The sequence below is a fragment of the Carya illinoinensis genome, chromosome 11 (assembly GCF_018687715.1).
Source record: "Carya illinoinensis cultivar Pawnee chromosome 11, C.illinoinensisPawnee_v1, whole genome shotgun sequence".
Lineage (NCBI taxonomy): Eukaryota > Viridiplantae > Streptophyta > Magnoliopsida > Fagales > Juglandaceae > Carya > Carya illinoinensis.
The window spans coordinates 44343300-44363693 of NC_056762.1; the positions used below are offsets into that span (position 1 = coordinate 44343300).

Here is a 20394-nt window from a genome sequence, read left to right on the forward strand (position 1 = left end):
TTACATCAACCTTTTTCATGTAAATCTTCAAACTTCAATTTACAAAACAACACCATCCCTACTCAAACACTTAAATCTTTATCCAATTCCTCTATTTTAGAGAGAGAGAGAGAGAGAGAGAGAGAGAGAGAGAACGAAGATGTTGTCAAAGCCACAAGCCACCCTCCCATTTTCCTCCAAAATAATCATAAATAAACAAATATCATGTTAACAACTAATTTCATCATTTTCATCATCATCAAGTTCATCAAAGAATGGATCCTTGAGGAGCTCAGCTGCAGAGGGTCTTACCCTCGGTCGTGCAAGGCACTTCTCAATGAATGCCCTCACCTCAGGATCCTTAACTTTGCTCAAGGCCCGAGGTCTCACCCCAGACGACACTTTCTTGTATATTTTTGCAACATTGTCACATTCACTATATGGAATTTCCAAAGTCACCATCTCTAGAAAGCACATTCCAAACGAGTATATGTCCACCATTTCTGTATAATCCTCCTCGTAAAGCTCCGGGGCCATGAATTCCGGCGTCCCTAGTATTGAATGTGCCAAATGGCTCTTCCCCACGATTGCTGCCAAACCCAAATCACCAATCTTTACCTGAAAAAATAAGAAACACAAAATTAAACTTCACTATATAATTAGAACTAGGGAACTTATCAAAACCAACTAAATTCTTAGATTATAATCTTTTCTGATAAAATCTTAGATTATAAGTGACCCTAAATTTGATTGCTTGGTTAGAAATCAAACATGGCTTTATCATGTTATACAGTTACAAGACCTTAATATGTATAAGAATTAATAGTTTTTCTTTGGAAGATCTAAACATGTTAAAGCGGAATTAGCAAGTAATGACCTGTCCAACGTTCCCATTGACAAAAACATTGCTGCAATTGAGATCTCTATGAATAACACAAGGCTCGTGGGTATGTAAGTAGTCCAACCCCTTCAAAATCTGCTTGGACCACTTCTTCAACGCCTTCATAGAAACGTGCCTATGTTTCTTCCTATACTCCCTCAGATTCCCACTCGTACACACCTCGGTGATAAAGTTCAACGTGTTTTTCTCCTCGTCCCTCCACACATTGTACAAGGCAATGATGTTCTTGTTCGTTAAGGTTCTTAGCAACTGGACCTCGGAGAAAAGTCTGCCGATCATGGCGGGATCGTTGATGAAGTTTCGTAGTTTGACTTGGTTCCATGCTACTTCTATTGCTTCTTCTTGATCAAACGCGCGGTAGACTTTTTTCACTGCCCCAGACCCAAGCAGCTCGTTGTAGCGGCCGTACCGGCCCGTTGGATCAATCTCGACGAAAGGCTCGGAATCTTTATCAGATGGATCGGGGTTCATACCAGGCATCTTCAGATTAAACGTGCAGAACGCATTAAATCAGTCGTAAAACAACGAAAACAAAACGAATTACATGAACAAGTTTTCAGACACAAGTTTTGAACCAATCAAATCAATTAGAATATGGAGTTCAAATGAAAAGCCTCCCTGAGGAATCAAGCTCCAAATCAAAAGGACCTGAGTAAACTCGATTCTCAAACGGTTAAACCAGCTATAATCAAAACAATAGAAAGGAGAAAAATATTGGAGCTTCGATTATGAATGAGAATCTGACAGAACCAACGCCAGGGGAGACCCAGATCAGTAGCTTGTCTTACAAGCCAAAAAAAAAAAAAAGTTTCAGTCTTTTTGGGTAAGGAAAGTTTGAATCTTTGATGAAGAGAAAAACAGGGGTTTGAAGCTCTTGATTTACGTATGCAAGGAAACATAAAAGAGCCCAGAAGTCTTACCATAGAACACAAGTTGCTAACGTTGAACTTCAAAAGACTTGCTTCAATTTCTTTCTAACAAACTAGTTGCTAAATCAAGCAGAGACTCGTCTGAAGAACACGAGAAAAATTGCTAAATCAATTTCGTTCTGTCGCAAATAGGAGTGCGGCAGAACGAAATAAGGTAAAACAAAGTTCTCAGAGAATAATATTTATAGGAGTCAGCCAGGGTGGACACACGGTTCATAAATAACGTTGGGTGAGGTTAACGGTTAATTTCGGGGTTGATGGGTATTTTGACTTTTGAACGATGTTCTTTCTGATTAGCCTTTTGTTTCACGATTGACCCAGTTTCAGGAATTTTCTTGTCATTTTGGACTTTGCTTCCTTGTATGTTGGATACGTGGGCCATCGTGGTGTGGGTCCATAACCTAAAGAATGGGGAGGAAAAGGTCTGTTTAGTAGCACAAGGCGGCGGGCACGTTTGGTTCCTTTAATTTGATATTCCAGTCAAAATAGTACATTATTTGACCTGGTTGGTTTTGGCAACACGATTGGAAGGTGTTTGGCTTCTAAGAAATTGTTTTTCCAATCAAAGCATCATCCTCTTATTAACATCTTTATTTATTTTCTTTTCTTTATGGAGACAAAAAATTGCAATTTCAGAGAATGACAGTAAAAGGACTGAAAGCATCCAACAATAAACAAAAAAACTCATGACAACTCATTAAGGAAAAAAAAAAAAAAAAAACAGTTTCAGATCTTATTACAACACAAACAAGACCATTGACATTATTCCTGCTTTACTAATATTGGAAGAAAATGATTGGGAGTCAAAACAAATATGCAAACATCTTTAAGAAATTACCATATGAAGCTATTGATTATATTCAGGTAAATAATATTTATAGTATTGGAGTATGTGCAAAATTTATACATTTTAAGACTATCTCGTATTACTCTTAAATTAGTAGAAATCAAACACACAATGCAAAGAGTTACAAAGCTGACTTCAACTCCATCGCAGGATTCAAACCTAAACTAATGAGTTTAATAACATTTTAGACATATTTATTTCATGTTAATATTCAGTTTTTTTCCCCTTCCTGGTGTTGGGTGGGTGACTTTAAACACAAATACTCCACCTTGTTCATTGATTATAATTAGAGCTGTAAATGAACCAGTCTGTTTAATAGCTCGCTCGATACTCGCTCGGTTAAACTCGAATCGAACTCGACTCATGAAAAAAAAAGATCGTTCATTAAAACAGATGCTCGTTCAATTTGTAAATGACACATACTCGACAAAACTTGACTCGACTCGACTAAGACTCGTTTAGACTCGCTCGTTTATGCTCAAGTCGACTTGTTAGCTCAACTCGATTAAAACTCATTCATATATTAATAAATATATACATACACCTATGCATGTATATATGTATTAGCTAATAATATAAGCATACCACTTTTATAATTAAATATATAATATGTATTCTAATTACTTATGTCTATATAGTAAATATACTTCATAAGTATATTTTATAATTTGTATAATAATTAGTTGATAAAATTTAATAATTTCATATACTAGTATGTGGAAATCATATATGAAATAGATATATTCTATCATATTAAGTATATGTATTAATAATATATGTAGACATATAATATATTGTTAATTTGGATAAATATCAACTAGTTAGATATTAATTATTTATAAATTTTTTAAAATTTTATAATTTAATAGAGGTTCTGCTTGTTAATTGTATAAATTCAATATTAATTCTTTTTTATTTATTTATTTAATTTATTAATTATTAAATCTTATTAAAAAAAATAATTCAAGTTCGAGCTCGAGCTCGAACTCATTTGTGGGACGAACTCGAGCTCGAGCTCGAGTTGAGATTTCAACTTATCGAATCGAGTTCGAACAAAGAATTAAAAAAAATCTCGAGTTCGGGATCGAGCTGGAGCTCGAGTATTTTGAGTCGAGCTCGAGTTCGGCAAGCCAAAGCTCGGCTCGACTCGGCTCGATTACAACCCTAATTATAATCAACTGTCACGCGATCAATCATTAGATATTTTATACAAAATCAAAAGCAAGCAATAACAAATTTTGAGAGAATAATTGAGGAATTAAAAATGTATTAGCTTGCTTCTATGAAAATTCAAAGACAACTTACAAGCGTCCATTGAGGACCAGTTTGGATACAATAAATGTTTTATTTCATCTCATCTAATTATTATAATTTTTTTAAATTTTTTCACATGATATAATAAATAATTTAACTTTTTTAAATTTTTAAATAATAATATTATTAAAAAAATATTCTAACAATATTTTATTTAACTTTTAACTTACTATTCAAACGGCACTTAAGGCAGAAAAACGAATGTCTTATATCCTTTTAAGGTGGTGTAAACTATTTTTTCAAACCCGATGTGGAAATAATAATATCATACATAGAAAGACGATCTACATGGATGCATAGTAAATCAAATGTATATGGATTAATAAATCATAGAAACAAATTGAATTTGAGATCCTGACACAAAGATGTAGGTGTGTCTGTCACTAACCCAAATGATTTTCAGGTCGTCTAAACATCTAGAAATATTTTTTAATAATTGTTTTTGGATCTCCATCAAAAAACATAAAATTAAGTAGTTTTCATCAAAAGAAAATTTGATCAAAAATATTTTTATCGTTTTACGCATAAACAAAAGTAGAAATTGGAATGGGTGTTTCCGCCGAACGGTCCTCGACAGGTCTGTCTTAATTGGGCTGCGCATAGAATTTGGTCTAATTGGATTGGGCTGGGCATGGAATTTGGTTTCAATCCGTTCTCTCTCACATAAAAGGGTCCGACTTTTCTTCTTCCGTCGGAGATGGAGTAAAATAGCAAATCCTATCCTCTCTTCCACAAAACCCCCGATTTCTTATTCATGGCAACGCTTAATGCTATATCAGCGGCTCTGAAGCTCATAGACGTTAAGAAAGATGATCTGAAGAAGGCCTTCGATGAGCTCCAATCCCATTCCTCCCTCCTCTCCTCCTTCTCTCTCTCATGGTCCGACCTTCACGCCCACTTCACCTCCCGCCAGAACTCCCTCGTTCACCGATTTCACCTCCTCGAGTCGCTGGAGTCTCGCGAACAGAATCAGCCACATGCCACTAAGTCAACCCAGCCGAACCCCACAACAGAACCATCTTCCTCGCAGGCTCAATGCGCCCGAAACACCTCGGAAGAACCTTCTTCTTCATCACCCCCGCAGACCCAGATGACCCAAATCAGGGTCGATGTAGACCCTGATATGGGTTCCCATTCGTTGACTCCGCCGAGGCCCGAGTTGAAGGCTTTGTGTGAGAGAATGGACGGGAAGGAGTTGAGGAAGTTCATAACCAAGTGCCCAAAGGAGCGGGGTGCAATCCGAGCCGAGCTCCCCGGCGCAATGCGGTATGCGGCAGACCCGGCAGCGATGGTCTTGGACGCCATGTATGGGTTTTATAGCGGGAATAGCGTGAAATTGAGGTTCAAAGAAGATGTGGAATTGGGTCGTTTGAGGTGGTCTTGTGTGCTACTGTTGGAAACACTAACTGGGATTAAGGCCAGTGTTGGGGTGGAAGTGAGGGAGAGAGCGAAGAAATTGTCTTTGGAGTGGAAAGCGAAGGAGGTGGAGTGGAAAGGGAAGGCGAGCCCCAATGAAGTGCAGATGTTTGAGGTGTTAGCCCTGGTGCATTTGGTGGCAGCGTACGGGTTGCGGTCTGAGTTCAATGTGGATGAGCTTGTGGATTACTTCGTTATCATTGCGCGATTTCGGCAGGCTGTGGAGCTGTGCCAGATTATTGGTTTGGGGGATAAAGTTGCTGGTAAGGCAGTCGGTAATTTGCTTTGGATGAAATTGTTTGCCTGCTAATCGGAATGTGGTTTACTTTATGATGTTTTTTAATAAGGCTCATGCATTCAGATACTCTACATGTATTTAACGACTAGTTTTATTACTCATAAAAAAAAAAAAAATGATGTTTTACCTTTCATGGAGCTTCCTTACGACGTTTAGCATCATATCTGAAGGGATTCTGTTTTTTATTTATTTATTTTTTTATTTTTTTATTTTAAGTTGATGATCCTTTTAAGAAATTTAGCCGAAGAGGAAGTTGAAACTCGCACTGGGTGCTAAAATTATGAGTTGTTTACTTGAGAGTTGGTGGACTGAGTTATTAATAGTGAAAAATCTCGCATGCTGGGAATCTAAGAAAAAGTGAAATAGAGATCTCAGAGATATGATGCGCAGGATGTATTTGTTTGGCTTGAAAATCGATGGGATTCTTTAAGGTATTTGTAGGATAAAAGAAAATTTCATAAGCATGCAAGTTGTGGCGGCCACTAATTGAAGGCTGGTAGAGTTTTACCTCAGGAAATTCTTTGGTGGAAAGAAAAGGATAAAAAAGAGGTTTACATTACTTATCCAAAAAAAAAAAAGGAGGTTTGCATCAGGAATTGGAAAAAGTCTCAAACTAATTGGAAATCATGGACATGGTAGCTTCTAGGCCTCTACAGAGAACCTGTAGACGTCATGGGAACTAAAACAAGTCAGAAGATAATTGGGATAGCCCACTCTGTCCTCTTACTCACACAGCACCTGAAGAAATCATAATGAAAATGTTTTTTTATCGGTAAATATTCTTCCAGAAAATATAACTGAGAAGTTTGGGGAGGGATAATAGTGAGGCAAGTTTGCAATTAACTTGGATGTAAGCAGTCATATGGAGATGTTTGGCCCCTCCCTTTGGGTAATCTGACTTAAGAATCAAATGCTTCTTTTGTTCTTTGCAGATATCATTCAAAAACTTATAAGTAGGGAGAAGCAGAATCTGGCTGTCAAATTTATTTTTGAATTTGAGCTATCCGAGAAGTTTCCACCAGTCCCCCTCTTGAAAGCCTATCTGAAGGATGCCAAGCAGCTTGCTAATAAAGTTTCAAAGGAAGGAAATAAATCGCGCATGGCACTGGTAATTCTCCACTTCCCTATCTGTTGTCCATGCTACCATTGGTAATTCAATACCAAACAGTTGCCTGTTTATTATACTTAAGTTTATCACGCAGAATGAGGCCGCAGCCAGAGAAGTCGGTGCAATTAAATCAGTTATTAAAGTTATTGAAAGCCACAATCTTGACTCTGAGTATCCACGGGCAAACCTTGAAAAGCGCATTGAGATGCTGGAGAAGCTGATTGCAAACAGAAAACGACCTGCGCAAGCTCATCCCATGAAGCCTCAGCAGCCGCAACAGCAGGAGCCAAAGAAGCAGAAGAAGCATCTGCAGCCAAAAAAGGAGCAGCAACAGCAGCAGCAGAGTCAAAGCAAGCGTCCTCGAACGGCTGCTCTAGTTGATAATGTGGCTGTCCCATTAGTTGTCGGTGGTGTGAGTTCAACCATTCATGAGTATCAACAACCTCATACACGGGTGACAGGTTCGTTGCCAGATTGTTCTGCTCCATATGTGAGCTCATCAGCTGCGCCCTATGGCATGGTGGGCCAGACTCCTACCATTGCCACTTACACGGGCTCATCAGGCAGGCGGTATGGTTTTCCAGGAAACCCTGTGGGTTTTACTGGGAACCCAAGCCCTGTTGGTTCCCATCTATACTCATCAGAACCATATTTGACATCTGATTATTATGATAGGCCAACTGCCTATAGTGGATATGATGTGCCACCCGAATACCATCCATCCTACTATCCCCGGTAGACCTATGTGCTCTGTCTCTGTGATAGTATACTTTTGGATGCATCACGGCAGCCTCTGCAGCGCTGGTTCTCAGAAGGCATAGCTTGCCCTTTTTATTACCATGGTTATGGTGTAAGGAACTAGATACTGTGATTAAGAATTGTGAAATTATGTGTAGTGTCACATTCTTAATTACTTGAATAATTTTTATATTGCCTAAAGGTTTTTAGGTTGATTGTTTATTTATTTCTTTTTCTTCCTGGACTATTTTTAATGGGAAATTAACATTTTCCGTTTTTTTTTTTTTTTTTTTTTTTTTTTTTTTTTTTTTATAACTGTTCTTGGTTAAGGCCGGTGTTCCTTCAGATTAAGCCCATTTTGTTCTCTTACGGACATTTGAACCAAGGCCATTTTTTGCGTTGTTCAAAAGAGAACTTGTGTCTTATGTCATAGCTGTTTATTGGGATTCTCCTGCTTAGCCTATCTGTAGCGGACAGAACTTCTCATCTGCTCCACAAAAGGGTGTGCTGTGCGTTGAAGCCCTGAATCCCCTTTTCTGTGCCAAAAAAAGTTGTCTTTTAGTCTCCTGTACTAGAATTAGAACGAGTACTTGACTTCTAAGGTTTGTTTTTAGCTTTGCACCATAACCAATTTGGAAGATGGATTTGCTCCTTGAAATTGCTGTGCAAATCAGATTAGAACTTTTATGTTCTCTGTCCTCACTTCCCGCTGAGCCTTCTCTACAATTAAAAAATGGAGGATGGTTTTTGGTTGAGTTTTTCATCTTTGTGCATCTTCCAGATATTTTTGATCTAGAAAAGATGGTTTATGCCTTAGATGTGTTGTGAGACAATGGATGGAAGTATTACACCAACAATGAAATGATTTTTTCTTTCTCCTTTCTTCCATTTCTTTTTCTACACTCCTCGGTTATAAGATTTTTGAACTCTTTCAAGAATCTCTCAATTTCTAGAACATTTTTTTGAAAAACAAAAAAATCTAATTCTCATTCTTTTTCCATTTCATTTTCCTCTTCCCCTTCCACTAGTTGTTTTGGCGCAGTGGTGCCTTTATTGCATCTAATGCAAGCCAAGCTTTATGAGTTGCGGACTTGCTTACTATATCATCTGTTACTCATATGTCTTTCATAGTTGGGAGGGTCTTCTTGGTTCAATAATGTTGAGGCTTTCTCGACTTAGACTCTTGTTATCTGGGATATCCTTCTCGGCAATTTGTAGAAGAATATGTGCTCAAAATTGTATTGGAATGCTATAATCTGACAGAGTACTCTTTATGCGCCATTGGCTATCGGCATATTTTTTGTTCACTGGCATTGTCAAAGTGTACGTGTGGCAACATGAATCTCAAATGTAAATGTGCACTTGAATGGTCTGGTCCTTCAGTTCTGTATGAGATGTGGATGACTTTTTACCAAAGAATATATATGGAGAATGTTCGTGTGTTTATTTCTTGTCCTTTTGCTTTCTTTTTTTAACTATTGAGTGGCACTACCCAAGTTTCTTCTTCCTCTTTTTTATTTTCGGAGTTTTCTGGCCAAATAGTTAGAGCTCACAAATTAATATAGGCAAGCCGGTTAGTTGGGGAATTATTTGGTCCAAAAGCCGCATTAATAATTCTCTCCATTATCCATATCATATGGCTGCATGGCATTAACAGCAGCAAAGAAGCATGGCTCGCAGGAGACAGCTTCTGGATTGCCTGCCTTTTGAGTTTTATCCATAGAAATAAAGGAGTCCTATAGACAGTACAGGTAGTTTTGGGTAATCAAGAAGAAGTGTATGAGAATGTTTGAAATTAGAATCTTATGCCTGCTGATTTACTGAACCATAACAGAAGAAGTAAAAATAAAGAGATCCATAATAGCTGGATTTGGTGGGGGTGTTGGATCCTGATGATGTTCCAGCAGGTACATGGTTCCAAAGTTACATTCTACAGCTGGAAAACTCAACCTCATACATGTCACAATTTCCCTTCAATCAAATAGCATGGATTGTCGAGGATAACGATGTATTACTCTACAAACACTCTTTTTTCTTTTTAAAGGGTATCTAAAAAGAGTAAGAAAAATATGTGCATACAGTAAATACTATTCATGTTCTTTAAGTACATTGGACATATGATGTTTTCAGCTTAGGAACCATAACTCACAACCAAACTAACTGCACTTCTTCTTCTTCTTCGTCTACTCATTTTGATTCACACAATCTCTCTGGACTTGTAAAATGATTTCTATTTCCTATTTTACCAAATCATGGTAAAAATAACATGATATGATTGCTATATTTGGCCTCTGGCCCCCCTTGAGAAAGAGTTGTTGTGTTTGAGATTGAGGTGATTGGATTTACTGCCACCAACAAGTAAAACTATTCAGAGTTGGGGAATGAAAATAGTATAATTAAATTCTCCTCTACATTGATATAACATAAACTACTTATTTTAAATTATTATATATCACAAAATTTTGAATAGACAACGATATTGCATCTATTGGGCACTTCAATTTTTTTTTTACATATTTTAAATTAAAAATATACTCAAAATATTCCTGATTAAAAATATAAAAAATACTTCAATTATAAAGGAATTATACAAAAGCAATATTATAAACTGACATAGTTTGTTAGATTTTAAAGTTATTTTTTTGTAAAATAAATTTAATAGATCAAATGAAACTCGTCAATTTGTAAAATTATTTTGTGTAATTCTCTATATAGCAATAATCTATAAAGAGAACTGTTATAAATACAAAGTATATATAAAGTAAACACATAAAATGATGTGGATTTCATGAAATTAGTTATATACAATTTATAAGAAAAGTAATTTTATAATTTTATATATCACTTTAAATTATTTCAATTTATAAATTTATTTTTATATAATTATTTTATAATTAAAATAATTTTCATCTAAAAATAATAAAATAGATAAGAAAAACAATGTCTCCCTTTATTTATTTATTTTTATAATATGTTTTTTTAACCACCGTACACGTTAAAAATGACAGACAGACACAAACCCCGCAGATCCAATTTAATAAGTCAACTAATCCCTCTCTCTTTCTTGTCTGACAACCTTCATATACACACACACAAGAAACAATTCCCAGATATTACCATTCTACCCCTCCCTTTTGCCCTCCCCTCCAATACTCCATTAAACTCACTCTTCCACTCCCTCCCCAAATCGCATCCACAAATGGCACAGACTCAGGCCTCCTCTCTCTCCGAGCTCCGTCTCTGTAGCTCCACTGACGTTTCACCCGGTAACACCGATGATCCGGGTCTCCCCGTCTCCACCTCTGCTGCCTCCGCCAAGTACAAGCTGATGTCGCCGGCCAAGCTCCCGATCTCGAGGTCTGCCTGCATCACCATACCACCCGGGCTCAGCCCGACGTCGTTTCTCGAGTCCCCCGTGCTCCTCTCCTACATGAAGGTCAGGTTCGGTTCGGAGTTTTTTTTTTTTTTGGGGGGGTGGGGGGGGGGGGGGGGGGTGTTCCTACCTCGAAATGTAGTGTTGCTTTGGATCAGGTTTGTACTTGTTGTTTGGCTTCCGAGAAAATGTAAAAGGGCAAGGAAGCGGTGGAAGATGAAAAGGAAAACAAGCTTTCTGAATGGGAGACTGTTCTCCATCTTAAGTTTTCGAACTAAAAACCTACTTTTTATTAGCGCTTCTTTTCCTGCAATATCTCAACAACCAAACGGAGCGCATCTCTCAGAACTACGTGTCGCTACGGCACCCTAATTTTGTAGCATTTTGCCGCGTGGTCTTAAAAGTATAGTGGAGAATTTCCTGGGACTTGAATGATGTGATCTAGATACTTCCAATTGAGCCAGAAAAAGATGCTTTCTTTGTTTTCAGTTAAAATTCGAACATACAATTGCTATTTTTGTCTCTTTCAATCTTATAGCAACAGTTTCGTCTTATTTATATGGTTAAGTAGGTTTTATAATTTGGGTGCTCGAGCTGGGACCGTTTGATTCCGATGCTTACTCATATGCTATTGTGTTGTTAGTATTGGCTCCTTTATGATATGCTATATAGCATTTGCTTTCATGGAATAGATTGTTCTAATGGAATTTGCTTTGTGGGAATATTAAATATGGGCTTTCGCTTCCAAAGTCTGAATGGTCTTTTTAAAAAAAAAAAAAAAGATATTATTTTCTTTAATGCCTGTGTTGTTTTTTCACATAATAAATCTTCTCTTCTTGCTGCGTGCTTTGCCCTATTTTCCTCTTTGTTTTAACGGTGTTTTCTTCAGTGTTAGATACGAAGCTTTTACATTTGTGTATTGTAGAATATGGAATAAATGCGTCAGCATAGACTAGTGAGGGTTACTGTTTGATAAATGTGCCGCAATGGCGGACAATAGCAGCAGGAAGGGTTGAGAGAATGTGGGCCAAGGTGATGAGAAAAGACTTGATTGCACTGGGACTAATGGAGTCTATTTGGGTATATGTATTTGCTCAATTAATGATTCGTTTAGCCATGGCTTTGTTGAGTTGAGCATATAGATGTATATTATATTTTCCATCATCAAACGAGTATTGTATTGACAATAAATATATCATTTTTTAACTCATTAGTGGAAAGAGAAGTGTATGGACTTTGCTTTTGCTTACCCAAGGTGTGTTTATATGAATTCTTCTTTATCATTTTTTAATGCAGTTCTTATGGTATAAAATTTCTAGAAGTTGTTTGCTTATCTCATTAAGTCGATGAGCTTGAACTTCTCATATTCATTTCAGTACAAATGATATCTGAAAAATCTTCAGATATTCCCTTTTAGGATATGGCTAATGAATAGTTTGTTGAAAGTGTTGTTGATTTAATGGTAATTGATTGCTTGAGTTTGCGCCTTTATTTCCCTTTTCCTATTTTAGGTTTTTTATTTCTTCTACTTCTTGATAAGATTTCCCCAATATTTGTTACCAGAGTCTGATAGAAAGGGCATATGAAGCAGTAGTTTTCATTTTTTTTTCCCTCTTATTTTGCAGGCAGAGCCCTCTCCAACCACCGGTTCCTTTGTCAAGACTAAAGTGGTGCATGGCGCTGTTGGTTCTGCTACACATCTGGTAACGACAGTTTGCTCCAACACTGATACCTTCAATGAAAGAAATTCCAGCTGCTTCAAATTTGAACCTCATGCTACATCAAATATGGTATTATTCAGCTATTTTTGTAAATGAGACATGATCTGTGTAGATATGTGATCAGATGGGCAGACAGTTCCAGATATGATACTTACAAAAAATATTATACTTTGCTGAAGTTCATAATCTACTCAAAATTGCATAACATGCTCCTCAGATCAAACAATTCAATAGATATCCTTCTAATAAATCTTATAGATATTAGTATTTAACAGCCAAATTAGTTTCTTTTTTCTCCTGGAATAATCTGTTCTATTCCCTAAGCCTTGTCCAAGTGTTAGATAATAAGTAATGCAATTAATTGTTTTGTATTAACTTCTAGTTTCATTGCTGGTGCTTCTATCATTTTCATGAATATTATTTCTTAAATTATCGGCCAAAAGATGCAAAAAATCTTGTAGCTGAGCCTCCTTTGTAACTGGACCCCTCTCTCTCTCTCTCTCTCATACCTATTGAATGGTATAATTTTTTATAGGGTTCATTGTATAGCTGCCAGTATGTCTTACTAATGTCATGTTCATAAGAATGTTCTACTAGTTTTGGGGTAACACCCATAAAGCTGCTGTGTGGAAAATGATTCCTCTTTGTATTATGTGGTGTCTTTGGATGGAGAGAAATGATCGGTGTTTTGAAGATGGGGAGCGTTCCTTGGATGAGCTTAAGAGATTCTTTTATGGCACGCTATTGTCTTGGGCCTCTGTTATTGATTGTAATGGGACTAGTTTTCATGATTTACTTGTATCAGTGTCTATTTCCTAGTTGCTGTTAGGTGTTTTCACTGTATACTCTTTGTGTACATGGGCTACGCCTACTTTTCTTTCAATAAATTTTTATTTACCTATAAAAAAAAACATTGGGGTGGTGGTTTCCTAATATTATTTATTTATTTCAAGGTTCCTGCAGATCTGAACCACCAGAGAAGTGAACAATCTATGCAAGTCCAAGGTCAGTGCCAACCTCATGCGTTTGCATCATCAGCATCAGTGAAAAATGAGATGACCAATTCCTCTAACAATTTGAGTCTTTCAGCACCAATTCACATGGTAACTTCAGTGGCCAGTGCACCTGCTGAAGTTGATTCAGATGATCCAAGCCATGGAGCTACCCCAAATACCAGGTTTCAAGCTTCACAACTTGATCCTAAAGGAAATGGAGTTTCTGCTGTCACTGAGAGGTCATCAGAGGACGGATATAACTGGCGAAAATATGGACAGAAACTTGTTAAGGGAAGTGAATTTCCACGTAGCTACTACAAGTGTACACATCCTAACTGTGAAGTGAAAAAGTTGTTTGAGCGCTCTCATGATGGACAGATAACTGAGATAATCTACAAGGGGACACATGATCATCCTAAACCTCAACCTAGCCGTCGATATACTGCTGGCACCATTATGACCATCCAAGAAGAAAGATCTGATAAAGCTCAAGCTTTAACTGGCCAAGATGGTAAGGAAGAAACTTCAAAGTGATTTCTGTTGAGGGCACTTTTATGGACAAGCTAATGTGCCTTTTCTTTCTGGTCTAATTTTTGCATTGTAATCATCAAAAAAATAATTTGCTTATCAAAAAAGTTTTTGCATTTCAGAGAAGTCGGCTATCTATGGACAAATGTCCCATACAGATCCAAATGGCACTCCTGACCTATCTCCTGTGACGGCAAATGATGATAGTCTAGATGGCGTGGGTTCAATACCAAATAGGATCAACGATGATGTTGATGATGATGATCTGTTCTCAAAACGGAGGTATAGTTCACAATTGAGGCCTTAGGTTTTTTTGAAGTTGTGTTTATGTGATGACCAAGGAATTGTTGAATTGTTTAAGCAGGAAAATGGATATTGGAGGGCTTGATGTCACTCCGGTGGTTAAGCCCATCCGAGAACCACGTGTAGTTGTCCAAACTCTTAGTGAGGTAGACATACTGGATGATGGGTATCGCTGGCGTAAATACGGGCAGAAAGTGGTCAGAGGGAATCCTAATCCAAGGTATGGTTTACAAGTTGATGATCAGGCATATACCTAAAGATAATTTCGTGTACTTATCTGATCTGCTTCTACATGTATTTTCAATGGCTTGTCAAAACAGTTTTCTGTTTTTTTTTTTTTAAAAAAGTCCTTTGCACTTTCTTCTCCTGAGTGGATGAAGTGTGATTGTTATCAAAGGTACAAACTGATGGCACTGTTTATGTGTGTAATTAATGCTCATTGTTTCTGCTGTGTTATCTGTTGCCAAATAATCACCACTAGTCCATACCCCTGCAAGGTCTATGACTCTATAGTAGATGGATTATTCTGTTAATTTTGTTATATTTCAAAAGAAAATGTTGTCCTTGGTACGGCATCACATTTTAAGTGATGAACATATGTCCATGACAAATCAGTGGGTCTTGAACTCATGATCTTTATTTCTTATTAATCTTATATTCTTTTTTATGAACTTATTCATTTTAGCATTTCCTTGGAAGAATGGATATAAGGGAAGACTGGATTGGTTTTGTTTTACTGGTAAGTTATACACACCCCAGTGCGTCTTAAACCCAGCGGGAAGGACATGTGCCATAACCCAAAAGGTTTAGTCAATTTTAAGCATCTCAAACATTATATTGCTGAGTTCAATGTCTCTTCTCAAGCATAGTTGATTACAATTCTTTACATGCAGTTCAAAAACTGCTTATTGAATTTTGTGCATTACATCTGACGATCATCTCAACTAATCACGAACTCAAATTTTGGTATTGAGGCTACTACCTCAGCTGTTCTCCTGGTGAGAATTGACAAAGCCAAATGTCTAACTATGTCTTCTGAGTGTGTGGTGAATGTGGCGATAGGAAAAAGAGAATATTTCGATATAGTTGTTGGGCATGTAGATGGGAATTACAATGATGACTCCAATTGTGCTTTCCCTTATGTACTTGTAATCTTCTGGCCAGGATCTAATCTTCGAAGTAGGAACTCTGCTTCTGTTAAGCCATATCTTCCATTGAATAACTATGAATTTAATCATTTTCAAGTTTAAGATAATCTGATAGGTCGTGTCAATAAATTTTAGAAAATATGGAATTTTAAAAGTCCGGAATATTTCCAATTCGTTCCTCTATAATGTTTCATTTTCATTGCACTATCTAATTTATTTTGGTTAGTAATCGAAGAATGCCACATTCAGACAGCTCTACAATCACGTTACAAACTTAATTAATAATTAATAATTTTTCTGTATATCGCACGGGTGCATGAGTATCTAATGCATATTGCTTATTGTGCCCACACATAATGCAGGAGTTACTACAAGTGTACAAATGCTGGATGCCCTGTTAGAAAACATGTGGAGAGGGCATCTCATGATCCCAAAGCAGTTATAACCACATATGAGGGAAAGCACAATCATGATGTGCCTACTGCAAGGACAAGTAGCCATGACACAGCAGGACCGACAGCTGCAAGTGGACCATCAAGGATTAGATCAGAAGGAAACGATGCCGTTAGCCTTGATCTTGGGGTTGGGATCAGCTCATCTGTTGAAAATAGGTACAATGAGCATAGGCAGACACAGCATTCTGAAATTCTGGGAAGCCAAACATACGCAAGCAGTTCACATTTCAAGGTAGTTCAAGCAACCCCAGTTTCAACTTATTTTGGTGTTCTAAACAGTGACTTGAGTCGATATGGATCTAGAGAAAATCCAAGTGAACGCCGTAACATTGAAATCTCACCTTTAAACCATTCCTCTTACCCATTTCCACAAAACCTTGGAAAGGTTCTGACGGGTCCATGAGATTGTTTTCAATGAAATGAGAATAGAAATAAGATGCTGTGTGATTTTATTATATTTAATTTTTTTCAACTTTCCCCCACTTTTCGGTGGTTAAGGACAACAAGGCAAGAGTCTCTTAATAAGATTCCTTTACATGTTACTTTAGTATCTGCGTACTGTTCTTGATATCGACTGCCTCCCTGCAAATATGCCTTACCAAGTCCAATACTGTTTGTATAATGTTGACTTCTTGGAGAATACTCTGTATAAATATGAATTTTTAAGACTGGTATTACCATCTGACAGGAAGACATTATTGTAACTCAAAAGTACTTGTAAGATATTGGTGAGAAATATAGTTTTGTTATATCTTTTTACTGGAATTGTATGTCGACAGGAATGTATTACTTGTGACGAATTGAAGATTTTCCAGTGTCTTAAATGTCAGAAAATTCACCTTTGTGCCCTGCTCGAATGATTATGATACAATGATTCACTTTGATATCATGGTGTATGTTGTTTGCAAAAGGGAAATGTCTAGTTTGGATTCGAGTCCGTGAATAGATTGCGGTAACAAAAAGTCAGAAAAAGATCACTTGCATTTTATTGTTCCGTTTGGTAGGGGACAAAAGGACAATGCGGCCATAATTCACATTTGGTAGAAAACATTTACAGCATGTTCTGGTGCATGCATGTGAAAGCAACTAGGCAAATCCATTCAGAAGGGTCTTTTTCAAATTCTCTGTACATTCCTGGTGGTAAATTTCATTCAATCCTACGAATGGGGCGGTTAAATTTCATTCATGTGACATTTCAGCTCTTTATAATTGGATTCTCAGTTTTTCAATTTACCCTGGACTTCTAGCAAAAGCAGAAGCATGCAAATGCACTTTTGGTGCTTTTTGGGTGGCCTGGCATTTGCGAATTGGTCTTAAGATGCGCTGCTGGTACAATCAATTCACCATTTTTGTCTTTGCTTAGGGTCTTCTATTAGAGAGAGAGGGGGAGAGGCACGCTATTAGGGTCTCCTAACTGTGGAGTAAATTTCACTGTCCATTGCACGGCCAATCAACTTCGCTAGGTGAGTTTCAGCAAGAACTACACACCGATCGGAACGGTAAGTGTTTGCTCCCCATGATGCTTTAAAGGCTTTCAATCTTGAGTCTGTCTCATGATAGTGTCAATAATATTTTAATAGTAAAGCGGACTCAAATAGTTACTCCAAAAAATGGAAGAAGAAGAAGAAGAAGAAGAAGAGACTACAGTAGCTTCAAGTTCTGCCAACAAAGAAACACTGCAGTTATTCAATAAAAGAAATCAAGAAAAAGAGGTTCCTAGATGTGGTTGTACAAATTAAACGAAGAATTGGAGCAACAAGAGGAGAAGCTGAGAAAGGCGTATTATTCAAGAAACTTAAAAAGGATACCAATGAACTTCTATGAAATGGTTTTGGAGGATTCGGTCAATTGATAAGGGATTATATATATATATATATATATATATATATATATATATATTTCATGAATACTAGGAAATAGGTGGCGTTGGTGATTACAGGTATTAGTATTGAGGCATGCTACATAGCAGCTTCACACCCAACACACTAAAATTTTTTAGTGTAAAATAAAAGAGAGTAAAATAGTAAAATCACATATTTAAGTAGTGTGAAAAAGTATGAGGCTGCTGTATATAATTATTAATTAGTATTAGTTCTAAATGTAATTTTAGATTGGATGATACTCATAAGAAATATGTAGTATATATTTTTTCAACAAGATTTCATTCATTAAAAGTAAAATGCTACAATGTTTGAAAGAGATTACAAATATAAAAGCAACTATTAATGCAAATTACATATTACACATAAAGGGTAGGGTCCTTTCCGTTGTGAAAGTCTAAAAGGCACGGTGAAATGAGGTTGCAGGGTATGCATCCATTTAGATTTTTGGACGCTGCCCACTACATAATGGAATGCACGCATCGAATTAGGTCTCGATATAGTTTTTTGGTTTTCCAGCTCTTAAAGAGTTGCAGAGTATTTCTGTTGTTTCTGATTATGGGCTATATGATGCAGTTTGAGCATTTTTCAGGATCTTTCACTGCTTACATTACTACAAGTGAATCCCATGCAATAACAAGTTTTTTGACTTGATTTTCCTGTGCTTCTTCTATTCCAATATACATTGCAGTAGCTTCCCCTTGGTTTGGATTTTGACTTTAAATGCTCTTTTTAATCACAAACACTGGAGAACTGTCTTCTTACCTGCAATAATTCTAAAAGTGCTCTTTAAAAGTTCTAAGAGTGCCAGAAATGAAGTTGTCAACATTTGGGATAAGATTCTCCTGAACAACCTTATTTCTTAGTATCCAGATACTGTCCATAGCATTAATGGCAAAAATTTAGAAATTTTGTTCCTCACTAAGGCATATGTTCAGCTTATCTGTAGGGGAGATTATGCATTCCATCCATTGACAGATCAGATCTCTTGATTTTCAAAGTAAGATAAGTTTAAAGGCCAAGGGGAGTGTCTCCAAAGAATTCTAGTAAAAGGGTAAGACAAGAACAGGTGGTTTTGGGACTCTTCCTCACCTTTATAGATAGGGCAACATGCTTTTTCTTCAGTCAGAGGGACGACTCTTTCGATTAGTGACTTGGTGGGAATGATGTTATTGGTAATTTTCCAACTAAGCAGCTTTAGCCTATCTTGGATCTTGGATTTTTTTTTTCTAGATGTTTGATTGTTCCTCAGGTTGTTGGGAGCTTCTACTGATGGCTGCATAGGAAAATTTGAAAGAAAATTTTCCAGAAGCATGATGACTCCATTGCAGTTTATCCTCCTATCTGTGAAAATCTGTTTGTGCTAAAGGAATTTTGAGGATTTCTCTCACAGTATCAGGGTGGAACAAAGCCTACAGTAGGAGAATATTCCATCTTCTAAGCTCTTCCATGGTGAGTTCAGAGACAATTAGGGACATGTCCATGTCAATGGAAATATTCTTTAGGATTGGTTGAAAATTTGGTTGGGTTGGAATCCAGAGATTAGACCAGACTTTTGTGTTCTTTCCATTGTTAATCTAATAGCACACACTTTGTTTTAGAAAATCTCTTTTTTATTTTATTTATAGGTAAACGATAGTATTAATACGAATAGGCATAGCCCAAGTAAAACAAGAAATTATACAAGAGATAAAACCTATTTAAGTTGCTAAAGAAGACATAAGGAAATCGTGCATATTTTAGCCATTAAAATTTACAGCAATGGCCCAAAGGACAAGAGAGGTGAAAAAAAAAAGAGTGAAGCTCCACTAGTGTGCGCTCCTTGTCTTCGAAAGTTTGCTCATTACGCTCTCGCCATATGCACCACATAACACAGATTGGAACCATTTTCCACACGACTTTGATCTATGGTAGTCCACCCGGCATCCCCCAATTGGCCAATAATTCAGTCACCGTAGTAGGCATCACCCAGTTTAATCCGATTCTGTTGAACACTTCACACTACAAGATTCTAGTTGTCTCACAATGTAACAACAAATGATCGACAGTCTATCTGGCTTTCTTACACATACAACACCAGTTTGAAATAATTACCTGGCACTTTTGTAGATTATCTATCGTCAAAATCTTGCCTAGAGCTGCTGACTAGACGAAAAAGAATGCTTTAGGTGGTGCCTTATTCGTCCACAATTTTTTCCAAGGGAACTGACTATTTGGTGTGGTTACAAGGGATTTATAGAAAGAGCGAACCAAGAAGTTCCCCTTACCCGCAGGTGTCCACCACAACTTATCTTCTCGCAAGCCATTAAGTTTCATGGAGTACACTAGGCTGAAAAAAGCCTCAAAACTGTCTACTTCCCAATCTTGAGCTGCTCTATTGAAAGTGACATTCCATTGGACTTGATCCCCTAAACAAACCAAAAAATCCGCCACTGAAGCTTCTGCCTCACATGCCACACGG

At 37.1% G+C, this 20394-nt stretch overlaps 3 protein-coding genes across 13 annotated transcripts; 2 read left to right on the plus strand and 1 right to left on the minus strand.

Moving 5' to 3' along the window:
• LOC122282008 (probable serine/threonine-protein kinase WNK11) lies at positions 1-1968 on the minus strand. Its single transcript, XM_043093916.1, has 3 exons — positions 1801-1968; positions 857-1360; positions 1-597 (listed from the first exon to the last, which is right to left on the minus strand). The coding sequence occupies exons 1-3, from the start codon at positions 1801-1803 to the stop codon at positions 208-210; spliced, it is 897 nt and encodes a 298-aa protein (XP_042949850.1). The 5' UTR covers positions 1804-1968; the 3' UTR covers positions 1-207.
• A 2678-nt stretch (positions 1969-4646) lies between these two features.
• On the plus strand, positions 4647-7756 carry LOC122281735 (FRIGIDA-like protein 1). The gene is made up of 3 exons (XM_043093484.1): positions 4647-5649; positions 6617-6792; positions 6887-7756. The coding sequence occupies exons 1-3, from the start codon at positions 4725-4727 to the stop codon at positions 7529-7531; spliced, it is 1746 nt and encodes a 581-aa protein (XP_042949418.1). The 5' UTR covers positions 4647-4724; the 3' UTR covers positions 7532-7756.
• Positions 7757-10598: 2842 nt separating this feature from the next.
• Positions 10599-16818, plus strand: LOC122281529 (probable WRKY transcription factor 20). 11 transcript variants are annotated; one of them, XM_043093084.1, is made up of 7 exons: positions 10600-10966; positions 12529-12606; positions 13578-13629; positions 13714-14130; positions 14270-14429; positions 14512-14670; positions 15961-16818. In XM_043093084.1, exons 1-7 carry the CDS (start codon positions 10730-10732, stop codon positions 16454-16456), a joined length of 1599 nt encoding a protein of 532 aa, XP_042949018.1. In that variant the 5' UTR covers positions 10600-10729; the 3' UTR covers positions 16457-16818. The 11 variants fall into 11 exon arrangements, with proteins under 11 accessions (XP_042949017.1, XP_042949018.1, XP_042949015.1 ...); XM_043093082.1 differs by having other exon boundaries at positions 10601-10966; positions 12529-12693; XM_043093092.1 differs by lacking the exon at positions 10600-10966 and adding an exon at positions 11070-11983 and having other exon boundaries at positions 12529-12693; positions 13588-13629.
• The last annotated feature ends 3576 nt before the right edge of the window (positions 16819-20394 follow it).

Coding starts and splice junctions, on each gene's coding strand:
- LOC122282008 (XM_043093916.1), bottom strand. Junction 598..856: donor TCAATGGGAACGTTGGACAG/GTCATTACTTGC, acceptor TTATTTTTTCAG/GTAAAGATTGGTGATTTGGG.
- LOC122281735 (XM_043093484.1), top strand. CDS start 4,725: ATGGCAACGCTTAATGCTATATCAGCGGCTCTGAAGCTCATAGACGTT. Junction 5,650..6,616: donor TTTGGGGGATAAAGTTGCTG/GTAAGGCAGTCG, acceptor TGTTCTTTGCAG/ATATCATTCAAAAACTTATA. Junction 6,793..6,886: donor ATAAATCGCGCATGGCACTG/GTAATTCTCCAC, acceptor TTTATCACGCAG/AATGAGGCCGCAGCCAGAGA.
- LOC122281529 (XM_043093081.1), top strand. CDS start 10,730: ATGGCACAGACTCAGGCCTCCTCTCTCTCCGAGCTCCGTCTCTGTAGC. Junction 12,694..13,577: donor CTCATGCTACATCAAATATG/GTATTATTCAGC, acceptor ATTTATTTCAAG/GTTCCTGCAGATCTGAACCA. Junction 14,430..14,511: donor GATCTGTTCTCAAAACGGAG/GTATAGTTCACA, acceptor TTGTTTAAGCAG/GAAAATGGATATTGGAGGGC.